The sequence below is a fragment of the Scyliorhinus torazame genome, chromosome 13, assembly GCF_047496885.1.
Source record: "Scyliorhinus torazame isolate Kashiwa2021f chromosome 13, sScyTor2.1, whole genome shotgun sequence".
In the NCBI taxonomy this organism is placed as follows: Eukaryota; Metazoa; Chordata; class Chondrichthyes; order Carcharhiniformes; family Scyliorhinidae; genus Scyliorhinus; species Scyliorhinus torazame.
In genome coordinates this window covers 173,935,583-173,956,292 of record NC_092719.1, presented here as the reverse complement: position 1 = coordinate 173,956,292, position 20,710 = coordinate 173,935,583, and the positions used below count along the sequence as shown (strand labels likewise).

The 20,710-nt window shown below is 53.9% G+C and overlaps 1 protein-coding gene across 9 annotated transcripts in view; it reads right to left on the bottom strand.

The window, feature by feature from the left end:
- The window catches only part of LOC140388384 (ERC protein 2), a 1,175,365-nt gene that overhangs the window by 289,441 nt on the left and 865,214 nt on the right, over positions 1-20,710 (bottom strand). For all 9 annotated transcript variants that reach the window (XM_072472461.1, XM_072472462.1, XM_072472470.1 and 6 more), the window contains one exon: positions 11,254-11,401. In XM_072472461.1, the coding sequence (XP_072328562.1) occupies positions 11,254-11,401 (148 nt within the window). The remainder of the gene's footprint in view (positions 1-11,253; positions 11,402-20,710) is intronic.

Genomic DNA, 20,710 nt, shown 5'->3' with positions numbered 1-20,710 from the left:
GAAGCACATTAGGTTTACATTCACTACTGAGAATATTTATAATTCAGAATTCACCAAATGATCAAGAGATAGTCTTTTGATGGCAGAGAGAACAGCAGCATACCTGCTCTGTCTGGCTTCAGCTCCAAGACTGAAAACAAAACTAAAACACACCCTGCAGCAAACAGCCTAAACCGAAAGTAAAACGCTGACAGACAACCCAACTCCACCCACACTGACATCACTGATAAACACCCATTTCTTAAAGGTACATTTCTTAAACACCCATTTATTAAAGGTACTCTCACATGACACAGGGGGCTGAAAGTCCTCCTTGTGCATTGCAGGGAATCTATGGATTGTATAAAAAATTCAGAAATTAAAGGAGAGGCAAGAGGGGTGGAGCAATGTGAGGTGTTGGAAGAGAAAATGCCGGAAGAATAGTTGGGAGAAACCAAGGTGTGACACCGCGGATCCTAGGGCTGAAGGGTGGGGGAATAGGTGTATGTGACTGAGTGAGAGAGAGCGCGAGCGAGCCATTGCATGCGAGTGAGAGCACGCTTCCGGCTCACTCCCAGTCTCAGGATTCTCACTCACCCTCATTCCCACACACCAACAGATATTCAGACCCACTCACAGTGGGTGAAAGTGAGTGAGTGAGCAACCTGAGACTGACAGTGAGCCGGACTCACGCACACTGACCCGTACATAACAGTCACCGTCACAGATTTCTTTTTTATTATCAATTTTGATACTGTTTTAATTCTGCTCAACAAGTTGTTCCTTTTTGTCACACTGAACATTTATTTTTAAATTCACGCATTTTTCTGAAATGTGCTCACCGGCCTCGAGTGAGTTTAGACAAGCCTGATCTAAGGATGGAAGGGGTGAGTATGGGACGACCGGCAGCAAGGATGGGCAATTGCTGCTTATAATAAGGCAGGAGAGGACTTCCGGTTGCGGCTATGCAGAGCTAAGTCGCACGTTCGGCAGCACCCGCTAGAAACAGACTTTTGGGCTCTCTTTAGAGCCCGTAACGGCGCTTGCTCGACCTTTCCCGGTGTGGGAAGGAGATAGCGACATTCCCCCAATAGTGTATGGCTTGGACCAGGAGTGGGGCGACCAAAAAAGTGGCAGTGAAGCAAAAGAAGGTGCAAGGGAGGAAGACCAAGATGGCGGCGGGTGGAGACCAGGCAGTGTGGTTGCAGTGGGCGCAGGAGCAGCAGGAGTTTCTTCAGCGCTGCTTTAGGGAGCTGAAAGCGGATCTGCTGGAGCCGATGAAGGCGTCAATCGATAAGCTGCTGGAGACCCAGACGGCCCAAGGGACAGCGATCCGGGAGGTCCGGCAAAAGGACTCAGAGAACGAAGATGAGATACTAGGCCTAGCGGTGAAGGTGGAGGCGCACGAGGCGCTCCATATAAAATGGCAGGAGAGGTTCGAGGAGATGGAGAACCAGTCGAGGCGGCAGAATCTGCGGATCCTGGGCCTCCTGGAGGGATTGGAAGGGTCGGACGTGGGGACCTGCGTGGTCAGGTTGAAGGGAGATTCAGCCAACACAGACAACGACTAGCAAATACAGAAATCATGTATATTGGAACCTGCAAAAGAACCAGACAGCATAGAAACCAGCAGCCATCTGCATAGTAATGAAGCAGCCATCTACATATTAATGAGCGATCCCCGGGAACAATCGAAACATTTTAAGGTAAACAAGGCCAAGCCAGCAGGAGCCAACACAAAAGAGGTTAACGGACACTTAAAGATCGCCCAACGATCAGGGAAACTTGAAACCAGGTACGGGGTCCGCCCCGAAGGGCGGGAAGCCCCTGGGGACTATAAAGCAAAGCCCCCAAGTTCAAATCGTCCTTCTTGACAGGATCACTCAGCAACGCAAAGCAACCCTTGACAGTGGCCTGTCCAGCTGCCTCCAAGAATGCAAGTCTCAAGTCAATGCTCGCTACGAGATAGGCGCTCCTAGATACCAGTCCATACCAGCTTTTGAATCCTGCAGATTCAGAACCCGAACGAAAGGCCATTTGTTCCCCTGACCTGGTGGGCCAGTCCGAAGTTAAGTACAGGCCTGTTAGTTATAGAAACAGCCCAGAAAGTAGAGTTTATGCATGAGTAGCGATTTACTGTGTATAATAAATGTGCTTTGATTTGAATCTTACTAATTGGTGTATTGAGTTATTGATCATTACTTGAACTTGTACCTCATGGCGGTATCATAAAGATACCTGGCGACTCTAGAGCAAGGGTTATAAAACAAAGCCAATTGAACCAACCAAAAGTTAGCAACAGGAGCGAAGCAGCAGGTGGGAGAACGTGGAGGTCCGGATCTACCAAGATTGGAGCGCGGAGGTGGTGAAGAAGAGGGCCGGGTACAATCGGGCGAAGGCGGTGCTGCACAGGAGGGGGGTGAAGTTCGGTACGCTGCAGCCGGCGCGTCTGTGGGTCACCTATAAGGACCAACATCATTATTTTGAGGCCCCGGAGGAGGCGTGGGCCTTTGTCCAGGCCGAAAAATTGCACTCAGACTGAGGGTCAGGGGCGGGGGGGCCGCGGTGAAGGGATGGTTGGGGATTGTTGTGTTGTATTTCGTGGGGGGGTTCTTTGTTCATTGTTGGTTCTTTGTTTTTCGGGGGTTGGTTGGGCACTGTTTCGGTTGGGAACTGGGGGCGGGATTCTCCGACTCCCCGCCGGGTCAGAGAATCACCGGGGGCTGGCGTGAATCCAGCCCCCGCCGGTTGCTGAATTCTCCGGCACCGGATATTCGGCTGGGGCGGGAATCGTGCCGCCCCGGTTGGCGGGCCCCCCCCGGCGATTCTCCGGCCCGCCGTTTTTGGCGCCGGTTGGCAGACATCGGCCGATATCGGAGAATCCCGCCCCGGGTTGATGCTGGAATGGCCAAGGGGGAGCTGGAGTCGGTAGAGGAGGTCGGGGCGGGGGTCTGCTGCTGTGGGGAATGGGTCATGCGGGGTGCGCGGGCATGTGGCTGGCCTAGGAGGGGATATGGCTAGTCGGCGGGGGAGGGGGGCGGGTAGCCCCCTGATCCGGCTGATAACCTGGAACGTAAGGTAACTGAATGGGCCGGTCAAACGGGCCCGGGTGTTCGCGCACCTGAAGGGGCTGAAGGCAGATGTGGCCATGCTTCAGGAGACGCACCTGAGGGTGGCGGATCAGGTAAGGTTCAGAAAGGGGTGGGTAGGCCAGGTGTTTCATTCGGGGTTGAATGCAAAAAATCAGGGGGTGGCGATCTTGGTGGGGAAGAGAGTGTCGCTCGAGGCGTCGAGCATCGTGGCAGACAATGGCGGTAGGTATGTGATGGTAAGATGCAAGCTGCAGGGGGAGCGGGTGGTGTTGGTCAATGTATACGGCCCGAATTGGGACGATGCGGGCTTCATGCGGTGTATATTGGGCCAGATTCCAGACCTGGAGACAGGGGGCCTGATAATGGGGGGGGATTTCAATGCGGTGCTGGACCCAGCACTAGGTCGCTCCAGGTCTAGGACGGGTAGGAGGCCAGCGGCGGCCAGGGTGCTGAGGGGGTTCATGGACCAGATGGGAGGGGTGGACCCTTGGAGATTTGCGAGGCCAGGGAATTCTCATTCTTCTCCCATGTCCACAAGGCCTATTGCCGGATTGACTTCTTTGTTATGAGTAGGGCGCTGATTCCGAGAGTGGAAGATACTGAGGAATTGGCGATAGCCATTTCCGATCACGCTCCGCATTGGGTAGACCTCGAGCTGGGGGAGAAGGACCAGCGCCCGCTGTGGCACTTAGAGGTGGGGTTGCTGGCGGACGAGGTGGTGAGCGGGCGGGTCCGAGGGTGCATAGAGAGGTACCTGGAGGCTAATGACAATGGGGAGGTCCAGGTGGGGGTGGTCTGGGAGGCACTGAAGGCAGTGGTCAGGGGAGAGCTGATCCATTAGGGCCCATAAGGAGAGGAGGGAGAAGAGAGAGAGGGAGAGACTGGTGGGGGAGATGGTGAGGGTGGACAGGAGGTCCCGGAGGATGGATTGCTTAGGGAGCGGCGCAGCCTCCAGGCCGAATTCGATCTGTTGACCAACAGGAAGGCGGAGGCGCAGTGGAGGAAGGCGCAGGGGGCGGTATATGAATATGGAGAAAAGGTGAGCCGGATGCTGGCGCACCAGCTTCGGAAGCGAGAGACAGCTAGGGAGATCGGGGGAGTTAAGAATGGGGGAGGGAGCATGGTGCGAAGTGGGGTGGGTATCAATGGGGTCTTCAGGGACTTCTACAAGGAACTGTATCGGTCCGAGCCCCCACTGGAGGAGGGAGGGATGGGTCGCTTTCTGAACCGGTTGAGATTCCCGAAGGTGGAGGAAGGGCAGGTGACGGGGCTGGGGGCGTTGGTTGGGTTGGAGGAGTTGGTCAAAGGGACAGGAAGCATGCAGGTGGGGAAGGCACTGGGGCCAGATGGGTTCCCAGTCGAATTTTATAAGAAGTATGTGGACCTGCTGGGCCCTCTGTTGGTGGACCTGCTGGGCCCTCTGTTCGTAAGGACCTTTAACGAGGCAAGGGAAGGAGGGCCTTTGCCCCCGACGATGTCTCAGGCGCTGATCTCCTTGATCCTGAAGGGGGACAAGGATCCCCTACAATGTGGGTCATACAGGCCGATCTCACTCCTAAATGTAGATGTAAAGTTGTTGGCGAAGATTTTAGCCACGAGGATAGAGGACTGTGTGCCGCATGTCATTCACGAGGATCAGACGGGGTTCGTGAAAGGGAGACAGCTGAATACGAATGTACAGAGACTCTTGAATGTAATAATGATGCCGGCGGTGGAAGGGGAGGCGGAGATTGCGGCGGCGATGGATGCGGAGAAGGCCTTTGATAGGGTAGAGTGGGGGTACCTGTGCGAAGTGCTGAAAAGGTTCGGGTTTGGGGAGGGGTTTGTTAGGTGGGTTAAGTTGCTGTATGAGGCTCCGGTGGCGAGTGTGGCCACGAACAGGAGGAGGTCAGAATATTTTCAGTTACACCGGGGGACGAGGCAGGGGTGTCCCCCCTGCTCTTTGTGCTGGCGATTGAGCCCCTGGCCATGGCATTGAGGGAGTCGAGGAATTGGAGGGGGCTGGTGCGGGTTGGCGAGGAACATCAGGTGTCGCTCTATGCGGACGATTTGCTGTTATATGTGGCGGACCCGGTGGGGGGAATGCCGGAGGTGATGAGGATTCTCAGTGAGTTTGGGGATTTCTCCAGGTATAAGCTCAATATGGGAATGAGCGAGTTGTTCGTTGTTCACCCAGGGGACCAGGAGAGGGGGATTGGTGAGCTCCCACTAAAAAGGGCAGAGAGGAGTCTCAGGTACCTGGGGGTCCAGGTGGCTAGGAGTTGGGGGGGCCCTGCATAAGTTTAACTTCACGAGACTGGTGGAGCAAATGGAGGAGGAGTTTAAGAGGTGGGACGTTCTGCCACTCTCCCTGGCGGGCAGTCAGTTAAAATGACGGTGCTCCCGAGATTTTTGTTTCTGTTCCAGTGCCTCCCCATCCTGATCCCGAAGACCTTCTTCAGGCGGGTTAATAGGAGCATTATGGGATTTGTGTGGGTGCAGAAGACCCCGAGGGTGAGAAGGGTGTTCGTGGAGCGGTGCAGGGATAAGTGGGGGGTTGGTGCTGCCTAGTCTTATTATTGGGCCGCCAACGTGGCGATGGTGCGTAAGTGGGTGATGGAGAGGGAGGGGTCGCTTTGGAAGAGGCTGGAGATGGCGTCCTGTGTGGGCACGAGCCTGGAGGCGCTGGTGACGGCGCCGCTGCCGCTTCCTCCACCGAGGTACACCACGAGCCCGGTGGCAGCGGCTATCCTCAAACTGTGGGGGCACTGGAGACGCCACAGGGGGGAGGTAGGGGCCTCGGTGTGGTCCCCGATACGGGGGAATCGCCGGTTTGTCCCGGGGAGGATGGACGGAGGGTTCCTGAGCTGGCACAGGGCAGGTATTAGAAGGATGTGGGACCTGTTTGTGGACGGGAAGTTTGCGAGCCTGGGTGAGTTGGAGAAGTTCGGGCTCCCCCCGGGGAACACCTTCAGATATATGCAGGTAAGGGAGTTTGTTCGGCGGCAGGTGGTGGAGTTCCCACTGTTCCGCCACACGGGGTCCAGGACAGGGTGCTGTCGGGGGTGTGGGTTGGAGAGGGGAGGATCGCGGCAATGTATCAGGTGATGCAGGAGGAGGAGGAGGAGGAGGAGGCCCGGTGGAGGAGCTAAAGAATAAGTGGGAGGTGGAGTTGGGTGAGGAGATTGACGAGGGGATGTGGGCGGATGCCCTGGGGAGAGTGAACTCTTCCTCCTCTTGCGCGAGGTTCAGCCTCATACAATTTAAGGTGCTGCATAGGGCTCACATGACCGGGGCAAGGATAAGCCAGTTCTTTGGGTGCGAGGGCAGGTGTGTTAGGTGCTCAGGGAGCCCAGCAATTCACACCCACATGTTCTGGGCTTGCCCAGCGCTGGAGGAATTTTGGAAGGGTGTAGCGAGGACGGTGTCAAGGGTGGTAGGTTCCAGGGTCAAGCCGGGCCGGGGGCTCGCAATATTTGGGGTGACAGAGGACCCGGGAGTGCAGGAGGCGAAAGAGGCCGGTATTCTGGCCTTTGTGTCCCTGGTAGCCCGGCAAAGGATTCTTCTTCAGTGGAAGGATGCGAGGCCCCCAAGCGTGGAATCCTGGATCAACGATATGGCGGGGTTTATTAAATTGGAGGGGGTGAAATTTGCCTAAAGGAGATCGGTGCAAGGGTTCTTCAGGTGGTGGCAACCGTTCCTAGACTTCCTGGCAGAACATTAGAAGATGGTCAGTGTTGATGAAGGCTGTTAATTTATTATTTATGTATACGGGGGGTTCTTTCCTTTCTGTATTTTGTTGTTGATATTTTGTGAAAATTTGAATAAAAACTATTTTTTTTAAAATAAAATAAGGCAGGACCCTTTTGCAGGCACAGAACAAAGGAACTGAGAGTAGCTAGGGGCTACTGAGTGATTAAAATCTGGGATTGTACGGTGTGTAGGGCAGCGGAGGAACAGTGAAGTGCTGGGATAGGACAAAACACCTGAGTGGGGAGAAATAACATGACGATGTGGACAGGAAGGGGAGGAGTCAGGAGAAAGGACCGCAAGAGGGATTAAAAACAAAAGAGAAAAAGGGGAGACAGAAGAACAGAATCCAATCTGAATGTGCTGTCAGATCTGCATGTAAACGGAGAGGGAAACTCAAATTACATAATCGCGTCAAAGATTAGGATAGATATGTGCTGGCTGTAAGCAGAAGGTGGGGATGAAACAATAAAATGTTGGGGGAAGGGGTGGGCAGAATTTTATCCTGCCAATGTGGCTGGGTTTCTGTGGGGTTGGCAGGTTAAAACACAAGAAACAGTGGGCGGGTTTCTCCGTCCGGTGCGGCGCGCCAGAGGGATTCTCTGTTTCGCCGGTTGGTCAATGGGGTTTCCCATTGTAGGGTAGTCCCACACCGTCGGGAAACCCCCGGGCTACTGGCAAAACGGAGTGTGTCAGGAATGCTGCACGACCCTCAGCAGGTCCCCACAGCCCTCAATTTCCTCACTTCCAGCTCCTTCTAGGAAAACGCCAGTGATATTTGTCAAATCCTTCAACCTGTGCTCACAAGTGACCAATGATGGGTTTGCCAGGGTTTGCAGGGCTCTTTTCCTCGGTTCCCCAGCCACCAATTCCATCTCTCGCCCTAGCATCCTTCGGAGGCTGAACCAGATTGTTTACCATCTTTGTGTTGTATTTGATCACACGATGAGCATCCGACTCATATCTGTGCTGTCCCCAAGGCAGACTATTTCAACCTCCAAAACACTTTCCCATTCTGCCCCTGCCTCAGCTAAGCTAAAACCCTCATCAGTGCCTTTGATGCTGGTAGTCGTGAGTATCGCAACACATTCCAGGCACAGGCCTTCCATCTTCCATAAACCTAGGCTCAGCCAATGCTCTGATGTCTATATCCTAATTCTCGCCATGTCCTGTATGCCTTGCCCCTCCCCATCTCCGTAATCTCGTCCAGTCCTACACCCTCCGAGATATCTGTGTTCCTACAATTCAGGCCTCTTACACTTCACCGATTTTCATCTCTCCATTCCTGGTGGCATGTTTTCAGCTGCTGAGGGCTTAAGCTCTTGAATTTCCTCCCCAAACCTCTCTGCCTCTCTACCCCTCGTTCCTGCTTTGAAATACTTCTTAAATCCACCTCTTTGACCAAGCCTTTGGTCCATCTGCCCAATTCCTCCTCGTGTGGCTGGGTGTCAAATTGTTTGATAATGCTCCAATAAAGCACCTTGGGATATTATATCATGTTAAGAGGTTTCATATAAATGAAAGTTGTCATTTCTGCATTAAGTGACAAAGCAAAGATAACTTGGAAGTAATGAACCAGACCCCTGACAAGATAACACAATGAGAGCCAGCAGCAACAGACCAGAGATGGCTCAGAGGAGAGTGGAACATTTTCAACAGAAAAACCTTCATTGAAATATTCTATGAGAATACAAGAGTACAAATGTGTGTGCAGATGAACCATTCTAGAGTTCCAAACTCTTAATCCACAATTCAGCTTCTGTTATGTCCTATTGATTGCTGCAGGCAAATCCATTCAGTTCATGCAGGACTGCACTTCACTAATCAGAGGACAGCAGGCTGATTTTATTGTTTTAGTTACAAAGAAAACATCAGTACAGTGAGTGGGACGAACACTAGGAACAAGATAAAAGCGTTAGCAGCATTTAGCTGTAGGCATCCATTCCCAACATCTGGGTATTTACTATTATATCTATGTTTACCATCTGGGTTCTTATTGAATGGCTAGTCTTTCATGATGTTTATCCTTGTTTTTATCAGATTACCATGGGATGTGAAAATGTTCCACTAGATCTCTTAGGGTAGTTTTCAGGATTCTCTCAATGTTTCACCAAACTACCACCTTGTTTAGCAAGGGAAGCATAGAGTAAGTAATGCTGCACGTTTCAGATCAGATGATGGTGATTTGATGATTGATTTCATTTATTGTCACATGTACCGAAGTACAGTAAAAAGTATTTTTCTGCAGCCGAGGAACGTACGCAGTATGTACATAGTAGACACAAGAATAATCAACAGGGAACATTGACAAATGGTACATTGACAAAACAGTGATTGGGCACAGTGCGGAACAAGGGGCCAAACAAAGCAAATACATGAGGCAAAACTCCAGACAGCAGAGAAAAAGGCATTCCACATCAAATTGGCAAAACCAGATTATATTGCCAAGATAGCTCTAACTGGCATTCCCATGAGTTGCTACATTCTTCACCCATGGCAGAGCTGTGCTCAACAAGGTGCAAAAAATCTTGCTTGCCTGTGAAACATTGGAACAAAAAAAATCACCGCTAATCTCATTGAAATGCTGCTGGTCATGAAAAGTAAGGTCAAACATACTTCCACAAATAGGAAACGAATTCGGAAAGTAAAGATTTGATCTGTGGAGTCGAATGGTCATTACAAGTGGTGAACATTAAAAGTGAGTGTCACTGTAATGGAATTTTGGCTTGGCCTCTGGATAGATAATGTGCCAAGAGGCAGCATTGTGGCGGGGACATCAAAACCGGGAATGCAAAGGAATGAGTGAGTAGATGGGTGATGCTGCTGGAGCTTCATAGGATACCAGCAGCATCAACCACCAATTCTAGGGATCCTAGTGGAAAGCACTGCCAGGTGGAGGTTCTCGATAAACTTTTGACCTAATGGAATGCGGTATGGTAGAAAAGCTCGCAAATGAAACCGGCTACACTAGGTAATATAGGCTGAAAACAACCATTATGCTGATAAGCTTGCTCTGATTAGGGAGCACCTAAAACATGAACCATTACCTCCCCTTAGAATACTGGCAGATCTTTGCGTTTGCAGAAACTTTTGTTTATATCCCCATCAACGGTTGAACTTATACCCACAACGCACCATTTTCTCAAAAACTGCACCAAAAAGTGAAAAAGCTGAATACAGAATTAAAAACAATTTTTGTAATTCACGAATTCCACTTTTATCACGTCACACAGGGTGCAAAACGTGAACAAATAAATGCTTTACAAGGATAAAGCTGCGGTTTTCAAATGATCTCGAGAGCAGCCAAAAGTCATCCGCAATGGAAAGATGCTGCACATATGGAGTGCTGCTGCCCATGCCAGTAACTAGACTAAAGGCAAAATATTGCAACTTCTGCAAATCTGTAATAAAAGCAGCAAATTCTGGAAATACTCAACAAATTAGGCAGCAGTGGGGGAGAAAGAAACACAAGTTAATTTTTCTCCATAGATATTGCCTGACCTGCTGAGTATTTGCTAGTGTTTTCAGTTATTATTCCAGCAACTCATAAGTGTGACCTGTCTACAGAAGATCTATTTTGTTGGAAAAACTAGCGTGTTAAATATACTGGCAACATCAAACAAGTCGAACCTCTCCACATTCAAATTACTTTCATCTTTGGTGCACATTTTGGTACACTAATTTTGTTTAAAAAGATTGGAATTGAATGTTTATAATTTATTATGCTTACCCTTTGGGGCTGCAACATCTGATAATGATACGAAGCCAAACTTTTACACAACACACTGTTTGTACATTCCTTTTTATATCCTATTCTGTAATAACCAGCAGTGTCTTCACACAATACCATGCACATCCAATCATTTAAGAACAAATGTGCTGGTTTTCATCAAGTTTCAAATATTTGAATTCTCATCCAGAAGTAGAATGAAGTGCAAAAGCTACAGGCCAACAATCAAACCTTCGGTCCGTATGAAAGTTGTACATTATAGTCAGCCATACATACATTACCTAAATCTTCCACATGAAAGCAAAATGACATATTCCTGTATCATTAATTTGTCTCATTTATATCTGACAGATTCTTTGAAAGCTTGTGGAAACCTGCACGATCTGAACAGCCTGTATTAATGGTACTTCTTTAACAGCAAAGGAATTTAAAACATAATCTTGTAAAACATTAGTAAGGTAAGGTAATTAGCAAGGCTTCTTTTACAGGACAGTTCTTTCCATCATCAAATAGTTCTTTCTCATTTCAACCGGGCCATCAATGCAATTTTACTGCCTATTCATGTTTATTTGCACAATTGCCAATGATATTTTAGCCATTCTGTACATATTTTATGCAATAAATGTATGATTTATAGAATCTACTGAATATCAGTTGGTCATAAAATTGTAGAATTAAATTATGTATATTTGTTCTTCTCGAGAGAAACTGAATGGAACTTGCCTGCTGTTTCAGCTGTTGTACTAGTCGGTCCTTCTCACGTTTAAGAGCTATCACTTCATCTTGCGTCTTCTTCTTTTTAGAGGCAGAAAGTTCTAATAAGGCGATGTTTGCATCTTTCTCACTGATGGCTGCCAGTAGTGCTTCTTGCCTGTAATAAACATTAGACCGGTTAAGGAATCATCATGCTTATCTGACAATGGCAATGAAATGCCAGCATTGTCGATTCATACATTTCTATTTATATTCAGATTTCTCAAAAAAAAAATTTTTCATTTTTGGAGCAAGGGGAAAATAATCTATTCGCTGATTTCATAATTCCTGTCTCCAAATGCACAGCAATACTTCATCCACTGTGCCCCAACAAGGTACTTCAGCTAGAAACTTAGAATACCACGCCCACTGCACCAATCTGCCTCTTTTATCCATAGCAATTACACTAGCTTAGTCAATGGCAACTTAATTGTAGTGTTGCGCTGTAGACCCATGCCCAGTAGAGTTTTACGAACATGGGCTATAGCATTAATCTGCAACTAATTTGGCACTGACAGGTCAAAGGAGTTTGCTGTAGGAAACTGTAAAAATAACACGCTGGTGGAGTGGAAGCTGTCCCTGTCAGTGTGAGGCTGAAGCTCTTATATTCTGGCAGCATAGAGGGAGTATTGTTCTGCATTTAGCTGTGCCGTACGTGGATTGGAAGCGCTTGAAATAGACACTTGGGCAAAATTTCTCTGGAGTCGCAAGAACCTCAGGGCAATTTAAAAATGCCAGGGGGGGCTCAATTCCAGGATTCCCACCCCTACTCCTGGCATCCCAACTTTTGGTGCATGGAATAACTGTGGGGATGGCGAGTCATTAGCCGAGTGATGGAAAGTGTTATCAACAGCGCTATCAAGCGGCCGTTACTAAGCAATAACCTGCTCACAGATGCTCAATTTGGGTTCCGTCAGGGTCACTCAGCTCCTGACCCCATTTCAGCCCTGGTTCAAACATGTACAAAAGAGCTGAATCCAAGAGGTGAGGTGAGAGTGACTGCCCTTGACATCCAGGCATCCTAGCAAAACTGGAGTCAATGGGAATCAAGGGGAAAACACTCCACTGGTTGGAGTCATCCCCGGCACAAAGGAAGGTCGTTGAAGGTTAATCACCTCAGCTCCAGGACATCATTGCAGGAGTTCCTCAGGGTGGTGTCTTCGGCCTAACCATCAGCTGCTTCATCAATGACCTCCCTTCCATAAGGTCAGAAGTGGGAATGTTCACAGATGACTGCACAATTTTCAGTAACATTTGCGACTCTCCTCATATACTGAAGCAGTTCATGTCCAAAGGCAGAAAGACCTGGACAATATCCAGGCTTAGGCTGCAAAGTGGCGCATAGCTTTCACGCCACACAAATGCCAGGCAATGACCATCTCCAACAAGAGACAATCTAGCCATCGCCCCTTGACATTCATTGGCATTATCACTGCTGAATGCTCCACAATCAACATCCTGGGGGTTATGATTGACCAGAAACGGAACTAGACGAGCCAAATAAATACTGTGGCACCAGAACAGGTCAAAGGCTAGGAGCCTTGCAGTGAATAACTCACCTCCTAACCATGCGCTCCCCCCCCACCCCACCGCTCCCCACCACCACCAACAAAGCCTATCCACCATCTACAAGGCCAAGTCAGGAATGCAATGCAATACTCTCCACTTGCCTAGATGGGTGCAGCTCCAACAACACTCGAGAAGCTCATCACCATCCCGGACAATGCAGCCCACTTGATTGCTCCCCCTTCCACAAACATTCAATCCCTCCACCACCGATGAACAGTGGCAGCCATATGTACCATCCACAAGCTGCATTGCAGAAACTCACCAAGGCTCCTTAGGCAGCATCTTCCAAACCCAGGACCACAACCACCTAAGCAGCAGATACCAGGGAACACCATCACCTGGAGGTTCTCCTCCAAGTTACTCACCATACTGACTTGGAAATATATCATTTTTCCTTCACTGTCGCTGGGTCAAAATCCTGGAATTCCCTCTCTAACAGCATCATTGGTGTACCGACACCACATTTACTGGAGGGGCGGAATTCTCTGATAATGGGGCTATGTCCCCACGCCCGCGAGAAAACTGGCACGAATCACTCTGGACTTTCCTGGAGAAAGTCCAGAGTAATTCTTCCTTTTTGCAGGGGCCTAGCTGTCCTGGAGGCCCCCCGATGATGGTCCCCGGAGAATCGCGGGAGCAGCATCGGACCCGATCGTGGGTCTGGCGCACATTCTCTGCCCCCGTGCCGACGCGATTGCGGCACAGAGGCTCGGAGAATCCTGGCCCTAGATTTCAAGAAGTCAGCTCACCACCACCTTCTGAATGGCAACTAGGGATGGTGAATAAATGTTAGCCTAACCAGCGATATCCACATCCCATAAATTAATTAAGAAAATCTATACATTTAGTTTGTAAAAGGCACAAAATGCATTTTCTTCAAAGGAACTATTTTCTGTTAAATTAGATACATTTTTATGGCCATTTATTTCAAATGTTTTCCTAGGTACCAGGTAATACTATGCACCATTTCAAGAAAGCACCCACCACCACCTTCTCAAGGGCAGTTCGCAATGGGTAACAAATGCTTTGACACTCACATCAATTGAAAAACAAATAAAAGCCATGCGTTACAATCCTTGATAAAGAACAAATTGATTGCAAAAAAATACAGTATTTTTAAAATTGTGTCTCTACATTGGTAGATTTTTGCTCCCTGTGCAAAGGGGCAGTTAGCCGTTTCAACTTTAAATCAGGCAGATAATTCCTGAATTAGAATGGTTGAATTTCATTGAATAATTTATCGAGTACAAATTGTATTACCCTGAAGAATGGGCATTTGCCTTTAAAGGTTATGTACTCAAAACAGTCGGGCATCCTTCCAGTGGACAGCAGGTAATGAAGCAGAGTTTGTGGTCAATGGTGAAGCAAGTGCACTCACTGCTAACATCAAAAAGAGCCCTGCCAAGAGATCAAGCGATGTCTAAGGTGAGAATTTTACCTCTGGCGCCTTGCACTGATACTGCGACTGATTGCAGTGTTCTTTATTGGGGAATTCCTAGCTTGAAGCAGGAATGATGAGATCGACATGTTCAAGCAGCCAATCGCATTAAAGCATTTTCACAGACACATAATCAGGAAACATAAGCAGTGAATTAAAATCGTTATTTTAAACCTAGAGCAAATTAAAGATTGGGTCGTACAAACGTGATGATGCTAAAAGATTCTGAATAAAATGTTCTAAAAATGCTGCTATTTAACCAATCAAGAGCACACCACGAGTATAAAATACACTTTTCAGGGCAAGCGCAATTGTGCATCAGCTTTTATTAATCACACTGCTTTAAAAACTCTGTTACACCTGACTGAACAAGGTGTCTTTTTATGGGGTTTCTAACAGCAATGGGGTGTAGGAAAGTTGAAGTTCTCACTGATTTCAATGTCTACTGGTTCTGGTGGGGTGAGGCATCATGAGGCAAGGTGTGGTGGGGTGAGGCATGGTGGAGTGAGGCGTCGTGGGGTGATGCGTGGTGGGGCGAGGCATGGTGGAGTGAGGCGTCGTGGGGTGATGCGTGGTGGGGCGAGGCATGGTGGAGTGAGGCGTCGTGGGGTGATGCGTGGTGGAGTGAGGTGTGGTGGGGTGAGGCGTGGTGGGGTGAGGCGTGGTGGGGTCGAGCGACCTGTGCTGGGGTGGGGCGAGGAGAGGCATGGTGGGGCGAGGCATGGTGGAGTGAGACGTGGTGGGGCGAGGCGTGGTGGGGCGAGGCGTGGTGGGGCGAGGCGTGGTGGGGCGAGGCGTGGTGGGGCGAGGCGTGGTGGGGCGAGGCGTGGTGGGGCGAGGCGTGGTGGGGCGAGGCGTGGTGGGGCGAGGCGTGGTGGGGCGAGGCGTGGTGGGGCGAGGCGTGGTGGGGCGAGGCGTGGTGGGGCGAGGCGTGGTGGGGCGAGGCGTGGTGGGGCGAGGCGTGGTGGGGCGAGGCGTGGTGGGGCGAGGCGTGGTGGGGCGAGGCGTGGTGGGGGCGAGGCGTGGTGGGGCGAGGCGTGGTGGGGCGAGGCGTGGTGGGGCGAGGCGTGGTGGGGCGAGGCGTGGTGGGGCGAGGCGTGGTGGGGCGAGGCGTGGTGGGGCGAGGCGTGGCGAGACGTGGTGGGGCGAGGCGTGGTGGGGCGAGGCGTGGTGGGGCGAGGCGTGGTGGGGCGAGGCGTGGTGGGGCGAGGCGTGGTGGGGCGAGGCGTGGTGGGGCGAGGCGTGGTGGGGCGAGGCGTGGTGGGGCGAGGCGTGGTGGGGCGAGGCGTGGTGGGGCGAGGCGTGGTGGGGCGAGGCGTGGTGGGGGCGAGGCGTGGTGGGGGCGAGGCGTGGTGGGGCGAGGCGTGGTGGGGCGAGGCGTGGTGGGGCGAGGCGTGGTGGGGCGAGGCGTGGTGGGGCGAGGCGTGGTGGGGCGAGGCGTGGTGGGGCGAGGCGTGGTGGGGCGAGGCGTGGTGGGGCGAGGCGTGGTGGGGTCGAGCGACCTGTGCTGGGGTGGGGCGAGGAGAGGCATGGTGGGGCGAGGCATGGTGGAGCGAGGCGTGGTGGGGCGAGGCGTGGTGGGGCGAGGCGTGGTGGGGCGAGGCGTGGTGGGGCGAGGCGTGGTGGGGCGAGGCGTGGTGGGGCGAGGCGTGGTGGGGCGAGGCGTGGTGGGGCGAGGCGTGGTGGGGCGAGGCGTGGTGGGGCGAGGCGTGGTGGGGCGAGGCGTGGTGGGGCGAGGCGTGGTGGGGCGAGGCGTGGTGGGGCGAGGCGTGGTGGGGCGAGGCGTGGTGGGGCGAGGCGTGGTGGGGCGAGGCGTGGTGGGGCGAGGCGTGGTGGGGCGAGGCGTGGTGGGGCGAGGCGTGGTGGGGCGAGGCGTGGTGGGGCGAGGCGTGGTGGGGGCGAGGCGTGGTGGGGCGAGGCGTGGTGGGGCGAGGCGTGGTGGGGCGAGGCGTGGTGGGGCGAGGCGTGGTGGGGCGAGGCGTGGTGGGGCGAGGCGTGGTGGGGCGAGGCGTGGCGAGACGTGGTGGGGCGAGGCGTGGTGGGGCGAGGCGTGGTGGGGCGAGGCGTGGTGGGGCGAGGCGTGGTGGGGCGAGGCGTGGTGGGGCGAGGCGTGGTGGGGCGAGGCGTGGTGGGGCGAGGCGTGGTGGGGTGGAGCGAGCTGTGCTGGTGCGGGGCGAGGAGAGGCGTGGTGAGAGGAGGCATCGTGAAGTGAGGCGTGGTGGGGTGAGGTGAGGCGTGGTGGGGTGAGGCGTGGTGGGGTGAGGCGTGGTGGGGTGAGGTGAGGCGTGGTGGGGTGAGGTGAGGTGTGGTGGGGTGAGGTGAGGCGTGGTGGGGTGAGGCGTGGTGGGGTGAGGCGTGGTGGGGTGAGGCGTGGTGGGGCGAGGCGTGGTGGGGTGGAGCGAGCGGTGCTGGTGCGGGGCGAGGAGAGGCGTGGTGAGAGGAGGCATCGTGGAGTGAGGCGTGGTGGGGTGAGGTGAGGCGTGGTGGGGTGAGGCGTGGTGGGGTGAGGCGTGGTGGGGTGAGGCGTGGTGGGGTGAGGCGTGGTGGGGTGAGGTGAGGCGTGGTGGGGTGAGGTGAGGCGTGGTGGGGTGAGGCGTGGTGGGGTGAGGCGTGGTGGGGTGAGGTGAGGCGTGGTGGGGTGAGGCGTGGTGGGGTGAGGCGCGGTGGGGTGAGGCGTGGTGGGGTGAGGCACGGTGGGGTGAGGCGTGGTGGGGTGAGGTGAGGCGTGGTGGGGTGAGGCGCGGTGGGGTGAGGCGCGGTGGGGTGAGGCGTGGTGGGGTGAGGCGCGGTGGGGTGAGGCGTGGTGGGGTGAGGTGAGGCGTGGTGGGGTGAGGCGCGGTGGGGTGAGGCGCGGTGGGGTGAGGCGTGGTGGGGTGAGGTGAAGTGTGGTGGGGTGAGGCACGGTGGGGTGAGGCGCGGTGGGGTGAGGCGTGGTGGGGTGAGGCGTGGTGGGGTGAGGTGAGGCGTGGTGGGGTGAGGCGTGGTGGGGTGAGGCGTGGTGGGGTGAAGCGTGGTGGGGTGAGGCGCGGTGGGGTGAGGCGTGGTGGGGTGAGGTGAGGCGTGGTGGGGTGAGGTGAGGCGTGGTGGGGTGAGGCGCGGTGGGGTGAGGCGTGGTGGGGTGAGGTGAGGCGTGGTGGGGTGAGGCGCGGTGGGGTGAGGCGTGGTGGGGTGAGGTGAGGCACGGTGGGGTGAGGCGCGGTGGGGTGAGGCGCGGTGGGGTGAGGCGCGGTGGGGTGAGGCGCGGTGGGGTGAGGCGCGGTGGGGTGAGGCGTGGTGGGGTGAGGCGTGGTGGGGTGAAGCGTGGTGGGGTGAGGCACGGTGGGGTGAGGTGTGGTGGGGTGAGGCGCGGTGGGGTGAGGTGTGGTGGGGTGAGGTGAAGCGTGGTGGGGTGAGGCACGGTGGGGTGAGGCGCGGTGGGGTGAGGCGCGGTGGGGTGAGGCGCGGTGGGGTGAGGCGTGGTGGGGTGAGGTGAGGCGTGGTGGGGTGAGGCGCGGTGGGGTGAGGCGTGGTGGGGTGCGGTGAGGCGCGGTGGGGTGAGGCGTGGTGGGGTGGGGTGAGGCGTGGTGGGGTGAGGCGCGGTGGGGTGATGCGTGGTGCGGTGAGGCGCGGTGGGGTGAGGCATGGTGGGGTGAGGCGTGGTGCGGTGAGGCGCGGTGGGGTGAGGCGTGGTGGGGTGAGGCGTGGTGGGGTGAGACGTGGCGGGGTGAGGCGTGGTGGGGTGGAGCAAGCTGTGCTGGGGTGGGGCAAGGAGAGGCCTGGTGAGACGAGGCGTGGTGGGGCGAGGGGTGGTGGGATGGAGCGTGGTGAGGCGAAGTGTGGTGGGGCGAGGTGTGGAGGGGTGAGGCGTGGTGGGGCGAGGTGTGGAGGGGCGAGGCGTGGTGGGGCGAGGCGTGGTGGGGCGAGGCGTGGTGGGGCGAGGCGTGGTGGGGCTGAGGTGTGGTGGGCTGAGGTGGGGTGGGGAGAGCGTGGTGGGGCGAGGTGTGGTGGGGCGACGTCTGGTGGGGCGAGGTGTGGTGGGGCGAGGTGTGGTGGGGCGAGGTGTGGTGGGGCGAGGTGTGGTGGGGCGAGGTGTGGTGGGGCGAGGTGTGGTGGGGCGAGGTGTGGTGGGGCGAGGTGTGGTGGTGCGAGGTGTGGTGGGGCGAGGTGTGGTGGGGCGAGGTGTGGTGGGGCGAGGTGTGGTGGGGCGAGGTGTGGTGGGGCCATGTGTGGTGGGGCCATGTGTGGTGGGGCCATGTGTGGTGGGGCCATGTGTGGTGGGGCCATGTGTGGTGGGACGAGGTGTGGTGGGGCGAGGTGTGGTGGGGCGAGGTGTGGTGGGGCGAGGTGTGGTGGGGCGAGGTGTGGTGGGGTGAGGTGTGGTGGGCTGAGGTGTGGTGAGGTGGGGCGAGGTGGGGTGGGGCGAGGCATGGTGGAGAGGTGCGGGGTGTGGTGGGGCGAGGTGAGGTTTGGTGGGCGAGGTGAGGTGTGGTGGGGAGGGGCGAGGTGTGGTGGGGAGGGGTGAGGTGTGGTGGGGTGGGGCGAGGCGTCATTGGCTGGGGCGAGGTGCGGTGGGGCGAGGTGTGTTGGGGAGGGGTGAGGCGTGGTGGGCTGAGGCGTGGTGGGGTGAGGTGTGGTGGGGTGGGGCGAGGCCTCGTTGGGTTGGGCGAGGTGCGGTGGGGAGAGGTGAGGCGTGGTGGGGTGAGGTGTGGTGGGGTGGAGTGAGGCGTGGTGGGTGGGCATGATGGGAGCAACAGAGCAGCCGGTGTCAGCCGAGTGACACACGCAACTTCAGGGTAACCACGCTAATCTGTGCATGCAGTTAATTTTCAAAAAGGCAATGGCAGTGAGTGCTGAAGGTTTGTCACCAACCCCTTGCTCCCATGCAAACATCTCGGTCGATATTACTTTAGGGAGGGTTCATTTTCTTTTCAAAAACAAATTCTAAACTAAGAATAGGGGCTAAATTATATGATTCTACCTATCCTCACCCCTGGCTAAAAAGTGCTGACTTGTTCACAGACTGAAGTTGAGATTTCCGCCTCTCAGGAACCGCAGGTCCTGCCTTAGAAAAGCAGCGGGACCAGCCTATCAGAGTCCAACAGAGATGCGTGATGTTGGCTCAGGATTTGTGTAGGTGTTTGTGGTTCCTCACCAGGTACCAAGCTGGCAGGCGCTGGTAGTTGGAGTTCAAGAGGCCAATGGAGGGGGGCCAAACTGGTGGGTTGGGTATATCCTCGGTGGGGTCCTACATGGGAGAGGGAATCCATCCGGGCTGGCTGCTTAGCGTGGGGCTCTCCTGTCACAGGTTAAAACCAGGCAATGGCGAGGTGAGGCCCTTACCTGAAAATTAATGGCCCACTTAAGGGCTTCAATTAGCCCACTGGCAGACGAGGAGCCCAATGCCACTTGAATAATTGCAGTGTGTGAGGGCCAGAAAGGTAGGTGATGGAGAACCACCAAATTCAACAAGCCCCCTTGCCTTCAACCCCCCTGGCAGGGGAGTGTATAATCCAGCCCTTGGTCTTCCTCACCCACATCTCATTAATACATGAAAGCTTTATTGGGGCCTAACAGTGACTTTTTATTGACTGTTAAAGTCACATCTAACTGATGCCATTTCAAACCATTTCTAGTCTAAACAAAGCACATGATTTCTTTAAAACCCTTCCTTGGAACTTAAATAAAATAATGAATTTAAGTCCATATTATTTTGGGGGGGGATAAGGTGGAGAAGTAGGCTGCAAGTGTTGGGCACACTGGATAAGTGGGGCTTGTTCAAGGATCAGCTACTGCGTGTTCTTGATAAGTATGTACCGGTCCGACAGGGAGGAAGGCGTCGAGCGAGGAAACCGTGGTTTACCAAGGAAGTGGAATCTCTTGTTAAGAGGAAGAAGGAGGCCTATGTGAAGATGAGGTGTGAAGTTTCGGTTGGGGCGATGGATAGTTACAAGGTAGCGAGGAAGGATCTAAAGAGAGAGCTAAGACGAGCAAGGAGGGGACATGAGAAGTATTTGGCAGGAAGGATCAAGGAAAACCCAAAAGCTTTCTATAGGTATGTCAGGAATAAGCGAATGACTAGGGAAAGAGTAGGACCAGTCAAGGACAGGGATGGGAAATTGTGTGTGGAGTCTGAAGAGATAGGCGAGATACTAAATGAATATTTTTCGTCAGTATTCACTCAGGAAAAAGATAATGTTGTGGAGGAGAATGCTGAGCCCCAGGCTAATAGAATAGATGGCATTGTGGTACGTAGGGAAGAGGTGTTGGCAATTCTGGACAGGCTGAAAATAGATAAGTCCCCGGGACCTGATGGGATTTATCCTAGGATTCTCTGGGAGGCCAGGGAAGAGATTGCTGGACCTTTGGCTTTGATTTTTATGTCATCATTGGCTACAGGAATAGTGCCAGAGGACTGGAGGACAGCAAATGTGGTCCCTTTGT